Consider the following 15,509-nt stretch of genomic DNA (forward strand, 5'->3'; position numbering starts at 1 on the left):
TAGCATTTTGGATTCAGAAAAAAATAAATCCACAATTGACGCTCCGGTGAACAACCTTTTGGAAAAATGTTGTAGATGGGATTGGAACGGTGAGAACATGATGCCTTAGCTATTTCTTGACCTGTCCAAGGCTTTTGGACTGTGTGCATCATGGACACTGCTGCACCAGTTGGAGAAATGTGGCGATTCGGGGACTCCCGCAGGCTGTGGCTTGCTTCTTACTAAGGACGCGGGGGTTCAGAGCGTGGAGGATTTCGAACGTCACATCTAACAAAATCAAAAGCCTCATGGTGTCCCTCAGGGATCTCTCCTTGGGCCTCTTTTATTCCTGATTTATGTCAGTAGATTGAACTCGGTTGATCCAACATGGGAAACTAGTTCACTATGCTGATGACACGACTCTCTGTTTAAAAAGCAAAACAACTGCAAGAACTGAAAATCCCACACCGTTTGTTGAAGGTGCATTCATGTATTCAATTCTTTTCTGAAATGAACTTGAAAACAAATCAAACCAAATCAAATTTTGTACCATTTCTGCATTCAGCAGAATACGACGTGTCGGGCATGGGCCAGCTGTATTTGTAGATAATGTCCTTATAGAGGAGGAAACATACTCTACAAAGTTTCTGGGAATGTTCCTTGACAGAGGGCTGACCTGGGACGACCACATCGGACCACATATGTGCTAGAGTTTTCCGCCAGGTATATATGCCTTGAGCAACCTAGCAAAGTTATGTTCCCCAAAGTTTTAAAAAAATGGCCTACTATGGCCTTATCCATCCACACTTTGCGTATGGAGTAAGACTTGTTGGGGAGGCTGTGCCAAAAAATAGATTGGAACGAGTTATTCAGACTTCAAAAAAAAGGCTGTCAGAATCATTTACAACAAGGTTGAGTTTCAGAGGAGAGTCGTGTAGTGTAGGGAATCTTTTAGGGAGCTTGGTTTTAGACTTAGCCCTGCCTTACATTTTTGAGGTGATTTCGTACTGCAGATCAAGGTTGTACTCTGATTCGTGGCAGGGACAGGGACGTTCACCAATATGGAACAAGAGGCTAGGACAAACTATCGAACTCAGCATTCACAGACTGGGAGTGGTGTCGCAACATTACCTCAAGGTTGAAGTTGGTGTCACAAACTGATCAATAGCTCCCTGAAAAGTATAAACGAAATTCCAAACAAGCAAAATCAATTTTAAAACTGTCTAAGAGCTAACTGGTGTCTAGAGCGTTTTACTCTGTCGATGAATTCATGATGAGCCAGCTGGGATTTATGAGAGCATAGGATCTGAGGTCAGTGAGATGTGTTTGTGAGAATGTATGAGATGTAAGTATGACTGTGTGTGTGAATGTTTAAGGGGGTGGCTGTTTAACTATAATTATAGGGGGTTTCTGACGATTGCGATTGCAATGTTGAATTGTTAAAGAAATGCAATTAAAAGATGATTTGATTTGATTTGATTTGATTCTACTTCTCTTTGTTACCCTTAAAAATACTGTACGGGAAAGCTTATCATACAAATGTTACTAATTTCTTACTAAGCTTCTTATGTTACTAATCAGAAATATTTCAATGATATTGACATTGCTCATATATTTTACTTTTCTCAATCTTTTCATCTTTTGTTATATGCTTTGGCTGCACACATTCAAGTTTAAATTAAAAAAACTTGACTAATCAACTTTAATTCTTTTATGAATGAAAAATGTTAAGGCCTTAATACAATAGCTTGTTATACACCCTTCATATCTCTCTGGTGTGTAGTATCCAAGACATCAATTACACTGGTACTGTTGACTTTGGCTCCATATAAGATTTATTAGTATCAAGTAATGATATGACATTTACAAAAAAGAAGTGCAGGGGTATATAAAAAATAAAATTCTACATATATAACTTGGTTATGATTAAATGTCATATTTTTATCTGTGTATAAACTGTCTAGTGTATTATTATTTTGTCATTTTTACACAGCATTTCCTATTTATTATTGTTGTTATTTTTACTAATTTAGATTGCAACTACTCATCACACACTCGGATACTGCTCTATGTACTTGTAAATTTTCTCACTTTTGCGTGTAAAGACTTGTGGAAATGTTTTCAAAATCACATGTATTTGAGTTTGAGTTTAATCAATTGAGCAACATTAGTTCCTCTTTTCCCTCTGAAAACAACACAGAGATTCTATACCAGAACCCACATGGTTTAATAAACTGTACTAGTCTTATGCAATTCCATCTTTGATGTACCCAGCAATACTACCTCTTGCTAATACAATGTCATCTTGCTGTCGTGCACATGTGCCTAGATATACTGGTAGTTCATAGATGTGTGTTGGCCCTGAATCTGGTCTATATCATTCCAAAAACATTAGAGTCTTCTATTTGCACATGTATTTATGAAAATCCTGTATTCAATAAATGCATATTTAAGCATAATTTCCTTCAACTCCTGTCCCAGTCTTATGCTTGTACTCTCAAGATGACTGAGGATATCACAAGCTAGTAGCTGTCATCAATTCTTTCTGTCCTTGGACTCAGTCTAGAAGAGAGAGTGGCATAGCCAACATTGTTCCACACCAGGAACCAGGTTGTGGATAACAAATGGGTGGGTATTGTTCCTTCTGCCAATACCACAGTTAGCCTTTGGAGGACATTACTTAGTCTTGGGAACATAACTGTCAATTTGTAACATGACTTTCTGAACAAAGAGACCACCTGTTGATATATCATTCAACACGTTTCTTGTTACAAATGAGTTGATAGCTTTTATGTTTGAATGTGTTTTACACTGTATAATGACAGCTGTACTGCAGCATGAAGTAAACAACTCTCCTTGTTACATTTTTATTTCTAACTTACTATGTTTCATGGTTATATGATTTGCATGGTATAAATACCAAAAAGGAGGGATGGTATGCAATGCTAAAAGTCCTAATCTGGGGACCAATGGCTTAAAGGCGGCTTCTGAACCACCAACAATCACTGGGCAGGCAGGCTACTTGCGAGGACAGGATTGCTCAGTGGTCACCCATCCAAGCAGCAGCTGCACTTGACGTTGCGTGACTCGATTAAATTGCAATGACCGCATTACTCACTACACTGCGCCCTCAGTAACAATTTTAGTGAAATTAAAAATATGTTCTCCTCAAGGCCCTCTAAGGATTAATAAGCCACCAAGCTGTGGAAGAGTTGTTTTCGAAAAAGTTCATTTATGACTTTTTATATTAGCCTACAGATCACACGGAAACACAAGCATACTTTTATAATGCCTTTATCAATTAAAATGTTCGGGACAACGTGTACCCCATCGGGTACACGCGATCTTTAGCAACTGCCGTTGTGTACCCAATCAGGTACACACTAGGCTTTCATAAAGCACGTCGCGTGCTCAATAGGGTACATGTTGGTATGCAATTGCATTTTTATTGTTTGCCTGTCTTTTTGGTTTGTAAAATTTGATCTTAAATAAATACCTCGGACTATCGTGTACCCCGTCGGGCACACAATTGCTTAGTTTTTAACGTAAATTAATTTTGTATATACTCCTTGGTGTACACGGAGAAAATATTGAAATAATTTGTTTTGTGAAAAACTACGAGGTTTACATACTATTCTCGTTATACTTATATATTTTACGTAAAAAACGATTACGGTTCATGGCCATTATTATTGAAAAAATCTACAGCAAATAGAAAAGTTCGGAAATAAGACATTGCCGTGAATGTGTTAATTAGTTTCTTTAATTAAGTTTCTTTTGCTGTATTGGATCATTGATATATGACATACATATTTTCAGATTGCTGTGGTGATGGGAAGTTGCACGGCAGGAGGAGCATATGTACCTTCAATGGCTGATGAGAGTGTGATCGTCTCCAAACAGGGCACGATATTCCTGGCTGGACCTCCTTTGGTCAGGGCTGCTACAGGCGAGATTGTCTCTGCAGAAGATCTGGGTGGTGCTGATCTACACTGTGGGTGAGATTAAATAATTATCAAGAATATCAAGATTAAATAACTTTATTCACAGATCAAACTTTCAGTCATCAAACACATTACCTTTTGCCTTAGATTGTGTTAACCCATATCAGCCAAGATAGTAAAGCGAGACATTAACACTCTGTACAATGACTTAACATATCGCTGTGTCCATTTGTAAAACATTTTTTTTTTAATATTGAAATATATTTTTGTACAGAATTGCGAAGCCTACAGACTTTTCTTGTTATACTTAGACGTTTAACGTAAAATACGATGTTTTGCCATTTTTATTGAAAAGCTTGATGGCAAATCAAAAAGTACCGAAATAAACCTTTGTCGAGAACGTGTTAAGGGGATAAAATGGAAGAAAGTGTGACTGTGAAACAGTATTTTCACTGTTCTAGGTAGTATGGATAGTAGGAGCTTTTATTACCAATCAATCTACCCTAATATGGAAGTGAAATTAGTGTAAATACGATCAAGTTGCTTCAATTCCCAATTTGTACTGCCCCAATTATGTATGACCTTATATGCTTACCATATATAGTGTCAAAAACTGGATTTTTTTTCTTTGCTTTGCTTTCTATTTTTATAGTTTTCCTTGTTTTTTTATTGTTACTGACTTTATGTATTTTTGTGTTACTGTAGTAATTGCTATAAAGATTAAATGTTTGGGTTACCAATGTTAAAAAATTCTTATGAGATCATTTGATTCGGGTATTCATAATTTAACTTACTGACAAAGCATAAATGGTAGAGTTAGCTGTTAGATGATATTACACTGACATAACATTGGGCTGTACAAAATATGAGTGGTTATAAACCATAATACAGTTTTAACACCATAAAAAAGTTATATGCTTTTCTACAAAATTTTTGTTTTGCATATGTTTTTGTGTTTGTTTTTCCAGAGAGACCAAAGTTTACAAAACATGGACTGTAATATGGGTAAAGATATGTTCTAAATGTTCTAAACAAGATGTAACAATACATTTTTGGTACATTACTTGGGGTGTTCAGTAGTATATTAGTACTGTACTTATTTATCACTCAGAATTTTAGAAAATACATAAACCATTTAAAGTTATGAATGGTGTGGTGTAAGTGCAAATCTTACAAAACAAGTCAATTTTAGCTTTTATAGCAAATTTAATTCTTTTTGATTTTAGAGTTTCTGGAGTGACAGACCACTATGCTGTGGATGACAAACATGCACTGAGAATAACACAAACCATCATCTCTCGGTTGAATGCAAACAAAATAAAACCCATAGCAACAAGGAATGAGCCTGAGCCTCCCATTTTCCCTGCAGACCAACTCTATGGCATAGTTGGAGCTAATCTAAAGAAGAGTTTTGACATTCGAGAGGTAATCTAAATTGCTTTAAGCCTTTTTAATGAAGAAATAATTTAGTTTGTAGAATTGGTAACTTAGTTTTCAGTCCATTAAATAAATTCTGAACGATCAAGCCATGGATCAAGAATCTTATATATATACACACACACACACACACACACACACACACTCGAGTAAAAAAATTGACTTCCATATATATGGATGTAGGGCAAAAATATTCTACATGTAATTTTTTTTACATTACTCAATTTTTTCTATTTATAAAGGTCGTTCAAAATTGATTTAGGAAAAACTACTTCCTAACAATATAATGTTAAAAACAAAACATGTGGAAGCCCTGTTTTCTGTTTCGCTTATAGCTTAAATGTATTATGTTCATTATTATTAAGACAAAAGTGTCACTTAATTACAAGTTGCCAAAAACTCTATTCTAAAACAGTTACTTGAAATACCCTGAGTATTATTGAGTAACATTGAAGGAATTTTATTTTTATTAATTAAACGTAACTTAATTTTTGATAGATTTACCTTAATTTCATAGTTATTTTTTATATATAATAAATATTATTACTAACAAAATAAGAACAATTAATTAGTAATTTATTGTGGGTTGTTTAGTAACAGATGGTGGTGCAGGTCTTTCAATTATAGAGGAGTGGCTTTCCGGAGAAATCATCAGAACCATAAGTAATGCGTTTATTGCCATCATAATATTCCAGTAACAGTTTGGCCTCCAATTAATTATGATATTTTAATTGTGTGAGTCTAGTTACTGTATTTTCTTCTTGTTATCAACAGTTATTATTTCCTGTTGTGTGTGAGTAGTTCTATAGTTAATTACTAAGTGTTAGCATCGTTTGCTCAGTGTAGGCATTCATTTCATATCCTTACTGCCTTTCACTTTATTGTGTTTTTGTTGTTATTTTGTGCATTTTAACAGATTAAAAGTTTTCTATATGTTTTTAATAGCCTTTATTTTGCAGTTAAACCCTTTAAAAGCTATGGAATGCTAAAAGAAGGTTTTAAAGGATAAAAGTCATGAGAAAACATCTAACCTGTGTGCTGACTGACTTATTTTCAGTCTTCATTTGCATGTATTGGTGCATTTTAGTTTCTACCGTGTCTTGAATCTATTATATAACGAAAGCTCTTACTCATTCTTTCATATATCATTAATTCTCTTAGTTCCCAGAAGAATTGGGAACTGAGATTTTGCATTTTTATTCCTTTGAATGGTGTGTATCCTTTATCGCTGTTCTTACCTGTTTTAGCCAAGGACAATCCAGAAATAGAAATGTAAGATAAAGCTCTCACTCAAAATTGGTTTACTTTGACACAAAATAGCATCCTGAGATATTATTCATCTGTAGTCGAACTCTCACAAATCATTTATAAATAACAAAGTGGGTGTCTTAACAGGTTTTGTTCCAGATTTGTGAATTTGCTTTCTAAGAAAGTGAACATGTATGGTTTACTCGATTAGAACACTTTAAGATAGGAAATAATAGAATTCTATAATACAGGTTAATTAAAAAAGAATGGTTAAAAACAATGTTAAATTTATTTGCAGACAAATAGTCACAAAATCATGAATACTGCTTAAAACAGGTTGTTTTTTCTCTCTTAGGACAATGTAGCGTTTTTAAAGCTACATTGGTTGATTTTTTTTATTAAAACTTAAATTAAATGAAATTTTTGGGAAAGAAATATTGAGATTTAATTTTAATTAGATTGTGAAAAGTTAGGATAAATACGAATATGTAATCCTTTGGCAATCTAGTGCTGGTAACTTTAAATTATTGGGAAGGAACTTGTCTTGTGTACTGCAGTTACGTCAGATCTGAGAGGGCTATTGTTTCTCAAGTTGGATACGGCTGGGCCAATGAGAGAACGCTGCGGATGTCCTTCAAAGAGGGTGGAAGGGGAACTATAAAAACTGCCAGCTCATAATTTTCAGTCTTTTTTGTTAACTATCGTGAGTAAGTTATTGACAGTGCGCGCCGCTTTTCTAAATTTTTTTCTGCGAGGGATTTTGAGGTAAGCACCAAATTTATTGTACGTTATATTGAAATAGTCTTCCAGATCTGATATTAAATTAATTTTGTTGTCTTTTTTATAGGAAAAATTAAATTTATAGAAACTTCAGAGCAATCTGCATAACTGATTCTTGATGAACAATAAAGCACAATAGAATCAAACAAGTTACATTTGGTTCAAACTTGCAAGAAAAGTGAATTAAAATTGAACTTTGTTAATAACTTTGATTGAATTTAGTAAATTTAGTAATTTATTAATATTTAATTTGAAGTATTTTATTGTGAATTTTTTATTAGAAATTAATTGACCTTTAATAATTGTTTGAGAGAGTTGTATCTGAATTGCAAAGACTTGAAAGTTAAGGTACAACTAGTGGAAATAGAAGTTTAATTTTTTAGTTTTGAATTTCGATTGAACTTAGTTAGAAGTGAACATTTTTATTTTAGTTATTTCCAAATGGTATTTGATTTTTATTTGAAAACTGTATTATTTTATTTCAGAAGAGAGCTCTGAATTTTAGTTTGATTATATTTAACTGAATTTTTTTTATTTCTTGCCAAAGGACCTTTTTAATATTACTAAATGGTTTATCAATTATTTTGTGGAAAATAGAGAGTGATGAAATTCGGTATCATTTAACTATTTAATTTGCCATTTTAAATAAATCCATTATTTTTATTTAGAACTGTGATTTTTATCTTAGACAAATCAGATAATATTTAATAGTTAAAAATCTAGTAACAAATTTAACTGAATATTCACTTGGAGCTTACTAATACAAAAATATTTCATATCGTCTTGGATGTCTGATTGATAATTTTATTCATAATATTCTGGAATATTAATACTTATAATCCAAGTCGTTATAGACAAGAAGCTTACAAAATTGTACCTAGTCCTATAAGGACCTTTGCGCTGCTTCCGGAGTGACAGGATATTTTGTTTGGGTAAGGTTGGGAGTAGGGGCCACCTCCTGTTGAGATTTATGAGAAAAAGTTTAGGGCACTTATCTGTCCCCTAGGAAGAAAGAGAAGCTAGCTCTGAACCAGCCTCTCCAGTCGAAGCAGGCAAGGGGTAGCATACCCTTATGTCTAAGCTGGCAAAACTTTGACTCTTAGGGAATAAACTCTACCAACTCCAACAGTCATCTCCTGCAATAAACTAGACCTATTGAATTACCATTGGGTCCCAGAATCTCTACATTTACGGTTAGTGATATGTTGCTCCTGGACATCCATAAGGTTGCCCAGATTTAAGTGACACATCGGTTTTTGCTGTACTCACTGTGGGTTCAACTGGAAGGTATAATAAGCCAGCCAGAAGTGAACATTTCTGGGGAATAAAACAGGTTGTTATATTGAACAAGTTTTAATGTATATTAGAAGAATTTTAATATACATTACAATGCTCGATATAAGCACCGCTAGTTACTCTGCAATATTTCTTGTATTATGAATTGCACTGCTTTTGTTGTACACCGTCTTAAGCCTTGTAGGTTTTGAGACAGGAGGTTAGCAAACTTTGTGTTTGACAAACCCCCACAAGAAAAAATGAGTAATGATATAATGACAAGCTTTCAACCACTTTATAGTGTATCTTGAACCTATTTTGTTGACAATTTTGTTACTAAATCTCATAACTAGGTCATCTCTGATCACCAGAAAAACATTGTTTACTAATATTTTGTTCTACAAATACTAAATAAAGGATGGTAAATTAGTATACCACTGATCTTTGAGAGACAAGGCTACTGCACCATTAGTCCAGTGTGCAGTGGTATATTATTTTACCACCTGCTATGTTTTACCTATAGTACTTTTATTTTACATACAAGTCCAAGTAATCATTGAGTTTGTTAATATTGAAAACTGCACAATATATTCCTTATGTTGCACATACCTCCATTGCATTCATTGTATTACATATTGCTCAATTTTTGTTTTTATATAGTTGATCATTGTAAACAACACTGGTATGTTCCCTCTACCTGAATGTAAAGTACAACTGCATCCGGATGAATGGTGTTTGTAATGATTTCGCCTATTTCAATACCTAACCAATGACCTCCCATGCCTCTCCACAAAGTATGGATTTCTACTAGATAATTTCTAGGGTGGATAGGTATTCTAGATAGTAATACTTTTTTACTTTTTTTTACAAGGTCTTCTGCGCTAAAAATCTATTTGTGATAAACAGATCGAGGAAAAAGTAAAAACTACATCCTCCTACTTTGGATTCTAGTACATGCCATGTGTGGACATTGTTGCATCAAACTGTCAACACCGCCCATCCATTTATTGTAATTGGAAATACTATTAGGACAGTTTCCTTATTTTGAACAATTTCTCTCTTACCTATTATAGTAATATAACTCAGTATATAACATAGTGTACATGTATCCGCAATGATGTACATCTCTCCAATAAACTGTAACCACAAATTCAGTAGTAATCATAGTTGTCTTGGATTAGGCTCATGTGTTGTAAAATGCAAAATCTTGATACAAAATCTATGTCTTTTGTGTATTTTATAGTGAATAAAATGGTAATAAGATCAATATGCTGGCATAAAGTGATCAGATTTCATGAATAAAAATCAACTTCCATGTTTTTAATTTATTTATATTTTTTACGTATGTTTAAAAATATCTCTGCTATGTCAGAATATGACAGGCAAATATAAAAATTGTACTGTTCTATGTCTAGCTAAACATGTACTTCCTAATATGGGATTAAATGAATTATCAAATATTTACCTTTAGTTTATAAAATGGTCAGATAAAACATAACTTATGCACAAGTGCATTTTCATTTGTATCTCAATGAGTAATGAGTATAATAATTTACCTCATTACACAGCTGATGAATCTGTATGACAAAATAATACAGTTCCAGATAATGCTGCTTTGTGTTGACACCAAATATGGTGAAAACATGATTGCAATACCATGATTTAAAAATGAAATTTGTAGCCTGTGGATTTTTGTCTCAGGTGGTAAACTATTATACCACAGCCCTATAAAGAGTTAACTAACTTGCAGTTGTATATTGATTCTAATTTGCTTAACCCTCTGAGTGGCAAGGTTGGATATTCCAATAAAATGTCATTATATTTGCAAATGCAATTTAATGTATTAAAATTACTTATAAATATTCATACCATTATATCAGTAATTGTCTAAACTATAGTTTTACTACACTGTTAACAATTTTTAATGCACAGTATATAAACACATTATTTGTACAATATTTTGCAAGAAGCTGCAATCATGGTGGCAAGTAAGCATGCATTTTTTCTGAACAAGAAGTATCATTTATAAGAAGATACAGTTGGTTCAATTAGAAAGAGGTCTAAAAAAATGTCATAATCTATCAACTAAAAGAATTGGTACAATAATTAGTTTAGAAACCAGTTTCAGTAACATTACACATTTGGCAAAATTTGGATTTATTGAACCTATGTCAAACAGGTGATTGTATTCGTTGCAAACATCTGTTTGTTTTCGTATTTACATCAAATAGTAGCAAAAGAACTCTAGTTTGCATCAGTCTGCATTTGGGTGCAAGAATTTTAATAGCTGCTGATTTTGTAGACCCCAATTCTCACCTGTTCTTTCTGTCTGCTGTTACTTGTGTTTCCCCAGTCTGCACCGGCTGTTACGAGTATGTGCAACCAGTGTTTTGTAATTGTTAGTGAATTAGTCAGTTTTGTTTTTATGTTAAAAGCCATTATTGAGTGTTGTGTTATGTGAAATATCCAATAACTATCCTACAAATCAGTAAAATTAGTGATAAAAATCCCATTAAAAGTGAGTGGACAGTTTTTAATTTTGGCCTCTCTGTTCACATCATTAAATCATGTTGTTTATTGTGTTTGTTATATTAATTTATTGCAACTGTTTTACAATGCATTCCAAATGTACTCCAAATTTTGTATATATATATATATATATATATATATATATACACACACAAATATATATAAAATTTTCTTATTTCTTAATTATTCAAAAACCAATACATTACAATGAAGTTTTTTTTTGTAATTTTGCAAATTTTTTATACAAATCTGCAAAAAAAAGCTTCAGAAAATAAGATTTATTGTGCATTTTTTCAGCAACATATTTGTCACTTTGTACATATTCTCAATTTGTTATAAAAAATGTGAATTTACCATTGTTTAAGGTCAATATATATATGACAACTTAACAAATTGTAGCTGATGTAATGTAATCATTGGAAGTGGAAGTAAGTCCCAAGAAGAATGATTCCTTTAATTTTGCTTTTAAAAATTTATAAATTACATATGCATATTATCTATTCAATGTGAACTTCCACTAGTGATTATTAAACACACTAGTCAACACTATAATTTAAAGTAAAATTCAAATTTCTTTATTGCTTTTAAGTATTTAAAAATTGTAAGATATGTGACTCTTAACCTAATATTTACAAATGTACGTATTAAATAGCCATACAAAAATAAAATAGTATTTATAAACATAAAGAACAATTTCAGCTTCAAAAAACTAGTGTGCTATGCACATGATAATTAGATAAGTACATAATTACCCTCACTCCAGCAATGTTGACTTGACTAGTCTGCTCCCAAAACCCATTTAAGGTATGGAGTGCTTTAGATATTAAATAGATTTTTAGTAGTGATTGGTCGATTCCAAATATTTTATTCAGATTCCGATACCAAATTTATGATCTTGATTCTCAATTCTAAATTATCCTATGCTGTTTCCTGTATAACTAATAATTGAGAATAATTACTAAACATTGTTAACAACTAAATAAAACTAAAGAATTAAGATAGCATAAGAAGTGTACGTTTACTTTCACCAGACAGAAAATATATTTCTCTTTTTGTGATAGAGACATGAGAAAGAACACATTCTATGAAGAAGAAGAGGAATATCCTTCAATTTAATCAAGATAACACTGCTCTTCCTATCATATCAAAATGTTAATATTAAAACCTGGCTTTCTTTCATGAATATAAATAATAATAATTTCTTTCTTTAATAATAAATAGTAACTAAGAATGTAATGTACTAAATGTATTGGTTTTTTTACCATTAAAGAAAATTGGCCAGTAGGAACGATTAGCCATGATAAAACATTTAAAGTTATAAACATGTATAAACATACATATATTCTTATAAATGACATATCTATATAACAACATAAATTTCTAGATAAATAATTAGTAAATGTCTGTTTGTTTACCATTGGAAGGGGATGTCCGTTTGTGGACACAACAGGTACGTGATGATGCACGAACATAGACAGGAAATCGAAATTGCAACAGAAATATTATTTACAGAACAAAGGTAATAGGTTAGTTGGGTATCTATGTACATGTTTTCATACACAAATTACGACATCAACACATTTTTACAATCTTTATTTTGCATACTGCTGATCAGTTGTCTATGAATAGACACAGTAGATGAGTGGGGATGCATGATCATAAATATATACAATATGAATTGTGAGCAAAATATTATTTTAAAAATATGGTAACTATTTTATCTATAAGACATAAGTCTTTTATACACAAAATATTACAACAATTTTTAGTGATCGGTAATTAACGTACTGCCGATCATCTGTTATCTGAATAGATTTTTTAATTCAGCTTCAACACATCTCGTCATACTCTAAACACTTCTGTTCATCTTATTCACTATTTTGTAATAAAATACTTTAAAAGTATTAGTATCAAAACAGATACCAGTTGATACCGTTAAGAATCAAGGTACAGGTATCAGTATCAACTTATCCCTAGTTTTATCTTACATTAAAATTTTTCAGATTAATAATTGGTTTAATCTTTTAGGGAGGATTTTTGAAATCTTTCATTTAACTATAATGAGAGATGCTTATGGACTTTCAGCGCATGTTGAGTAATATTGTTATTTGTTGTTTATATGAATTCCTTTTATTTGAATTACAGATCATCTTAGAAAATTTTGCTCAAGAACCCCACAAAATGATTTCATTAAACAACGTGTGATACGATTCTCTGTATACCTATCTAACTGTAACCTGAAATTATCTGTTTTAGGTCATAGCAAGATTAGTTGATGGGTCCAGATTTTCTGAGTTTAAAGCAAAATATGGAGAAACATTAGTTACTGGTTTTGCTAGTTTATTTGGCTATCCAATTGGCATTATTGCAAACAATGGTGTTCTTTTTTCTGAATCTGCAGTTAAAGTAAGTACAGATGTAATACTATTAAGAAATAACATCTCTTAAAATTAGGGTTTTATAAAAAGTTGTACTTTCTACCTTATACTGTGTGTGGGATAAAGTATAAACTTGGCCATAAAATATTCTTTTTGTCTTTGGTACAAATAAATTGTGCATTTTGGAGAACATCCAGAATGTTCCATAAGCGATTGTGTGTTAAATAATTGGTATGCAATTTGAATGTAATTTTGTGATTTCACTTCTCATAGCATAAGATTCAAAATTTTGCTGAAAGTACTTGATGAAATCTGTTAAGTATTTATATAAAGAGTGTAACTGAAATACACCAACAAACTTCAGGAGGTTGTTCCTGGGGTCAAAACAAACCAAAAAGTTCCTATAAATTTATGTCCTAAAATGCATCGTTTTCTGTCTGTCCATCTGTTTGTGTTTTTTTTTACATTACAATTTTATTCTAAACAACCATTAAAGGTAGAAAGTTCCATTAAAATGTTCAACATATGCTAATATAGTAAAGATTGTCATTTTTTTTAAATTGAAAATTTGTAGTCAATAATATGGAGCTCAGATAATGCTATGACGTCAAGTCAGACACACATGAAACTTTACGTGTGCCAACTTCAATGCTCAGAGACGTTAAACCTTTGGTTTTGAACTCTAAACACATAACAGAAAATTGGCAAAGAGTTCATCCCTAACCAACTTTCAAAAAGTAACTCATCTGTAAAAACGATAATTAATTGCCCAAACACATTATGCATTATGCATGTGGGTTAAAGACGTGCGTCACGCTGATTATAATCAGCTACCAACCATATAAAGTCAAATGACTAAATTGCTGGATAGGCTGCTGACCAACATGAATTGTGTAATAAGCCTAAACCTGTTACTGTATGATGATTGTGATCCTAAGTCTGTATTTTGGACTTAAGTGGAAGTCTGTTCTTAGATTTATAATATTGTTTTCTTCAATCTCTCAACGGCCAAATGGTAAGGCACAGAGAAGATTATGTTGTTGTTTTTCACTATATGAATTTAAAGATGTTACAAACTTCTCCAGATAACAGTTAGTCATTGGAGTGTGAAACTACATCATTGGAATTGCTAAAAATGATGTATTTGTTGTATATTAGAATGTACTACTATCCCTCCAGATCTATGTAAATAAATTCGTCAAAGCACAAGCTGGTTAGGGACCATCCCTAAATTTTGTAACGCCCCATGGGTAGCGTAATGAGGGAGGGATGGAGGGTAGTGTTAGTGGCAGCATTATTTAATTATTGAGGGAATTGGTGTTATCATTACAAATTCGTTACAAGGAGGAAGAGGATCTGAAGTCTGAATTTAGCATTACGTAATTAAAGGATGGCCCCTTAAGCACCTAGGTTCTCAATTAAACATTAAAAGTAGAACAATTAATACTCCTTCAATTAGGATTTGCTGAAAATGTGGAAAGTTTCCAGAAATTGAAGGAGTTAGCTATAAGTGTTTGAAGCATATTATGGATCTGCATTATATGTACCGTCAATAAGCCATTGTCAAGAGCGCCTTTGAATAAAACAGATAGAACTAATTCAAGTTGTATCCACTGATTCAGTCTTTTATTGAGACTGTAAGTAATTACTTGCACAAGCATGATGTGCAATGGAGTAGTGAGTTGAATATAACATTGGTGATTGACATTGAGAGGACTACTGACGATCACTCCAATACTGGTGTCCTAATCTAAGCTTTCAATTTCACTCTATTGGCCAAAATAAACTTATATTTCTCTTCAGGCTAACAGTATTTTGTAATTAAAGTTATATCATTTAAAATTAAGTGTAGTTCAAACTGAATAAATACACCGGAACTGTGCAGTTTTAAAAATAATTTACAGACAAAATACCAGAAGAGTTACACTAATGCTAGACC

The 15,509-nt window shown here is 32.3% G+C and overlaps 1 protein-coding gene across 1 annotated transcript in view; it reads left to right on the top strand.

Moving 5' to 3' along the window:
* Positions 1-15,509, top strand: part of LOC124369102 (methylcrotonoyl-CoA carboxylase beta chain, mitochondrial) — a 58,741-nt gene that overhangs the window by 23,130 nt on the left and 20,102 nt on the right. The window contains exons 4-6 of the mRNA XM_046826844.1: positions 3,799-3,977; positions 5,150-5,348; positions 13,449-13,598. Coding sequence (XP_046682800.1) covers positions 3,799-3,977; positions 5,150-5,348; positions 13,449-13,598 — 528 coding nt within the window. The remainder of the gene's footprint in view (positions 1-3,798; positions 3,978-5,149; positions 5,349-13,448; positions 13,599-15,509) is intronic.

Source organism: Homalodisca vitripennis, chromosome X (assembly GCF_021130785.1).
Source record: "Homalodisca vitripennis isolate AUS2020 chromosome X, UT_GWSS_2.1, whole genome shotgun sequence".
Taxonomy (NCBI): domain Eukaryota; kingdom Metazoa; phylum Arthropoda; class Insecta; order Hemiptera; family Cicadellidae; genus Homalodisca; species Homalodisca vitripennis.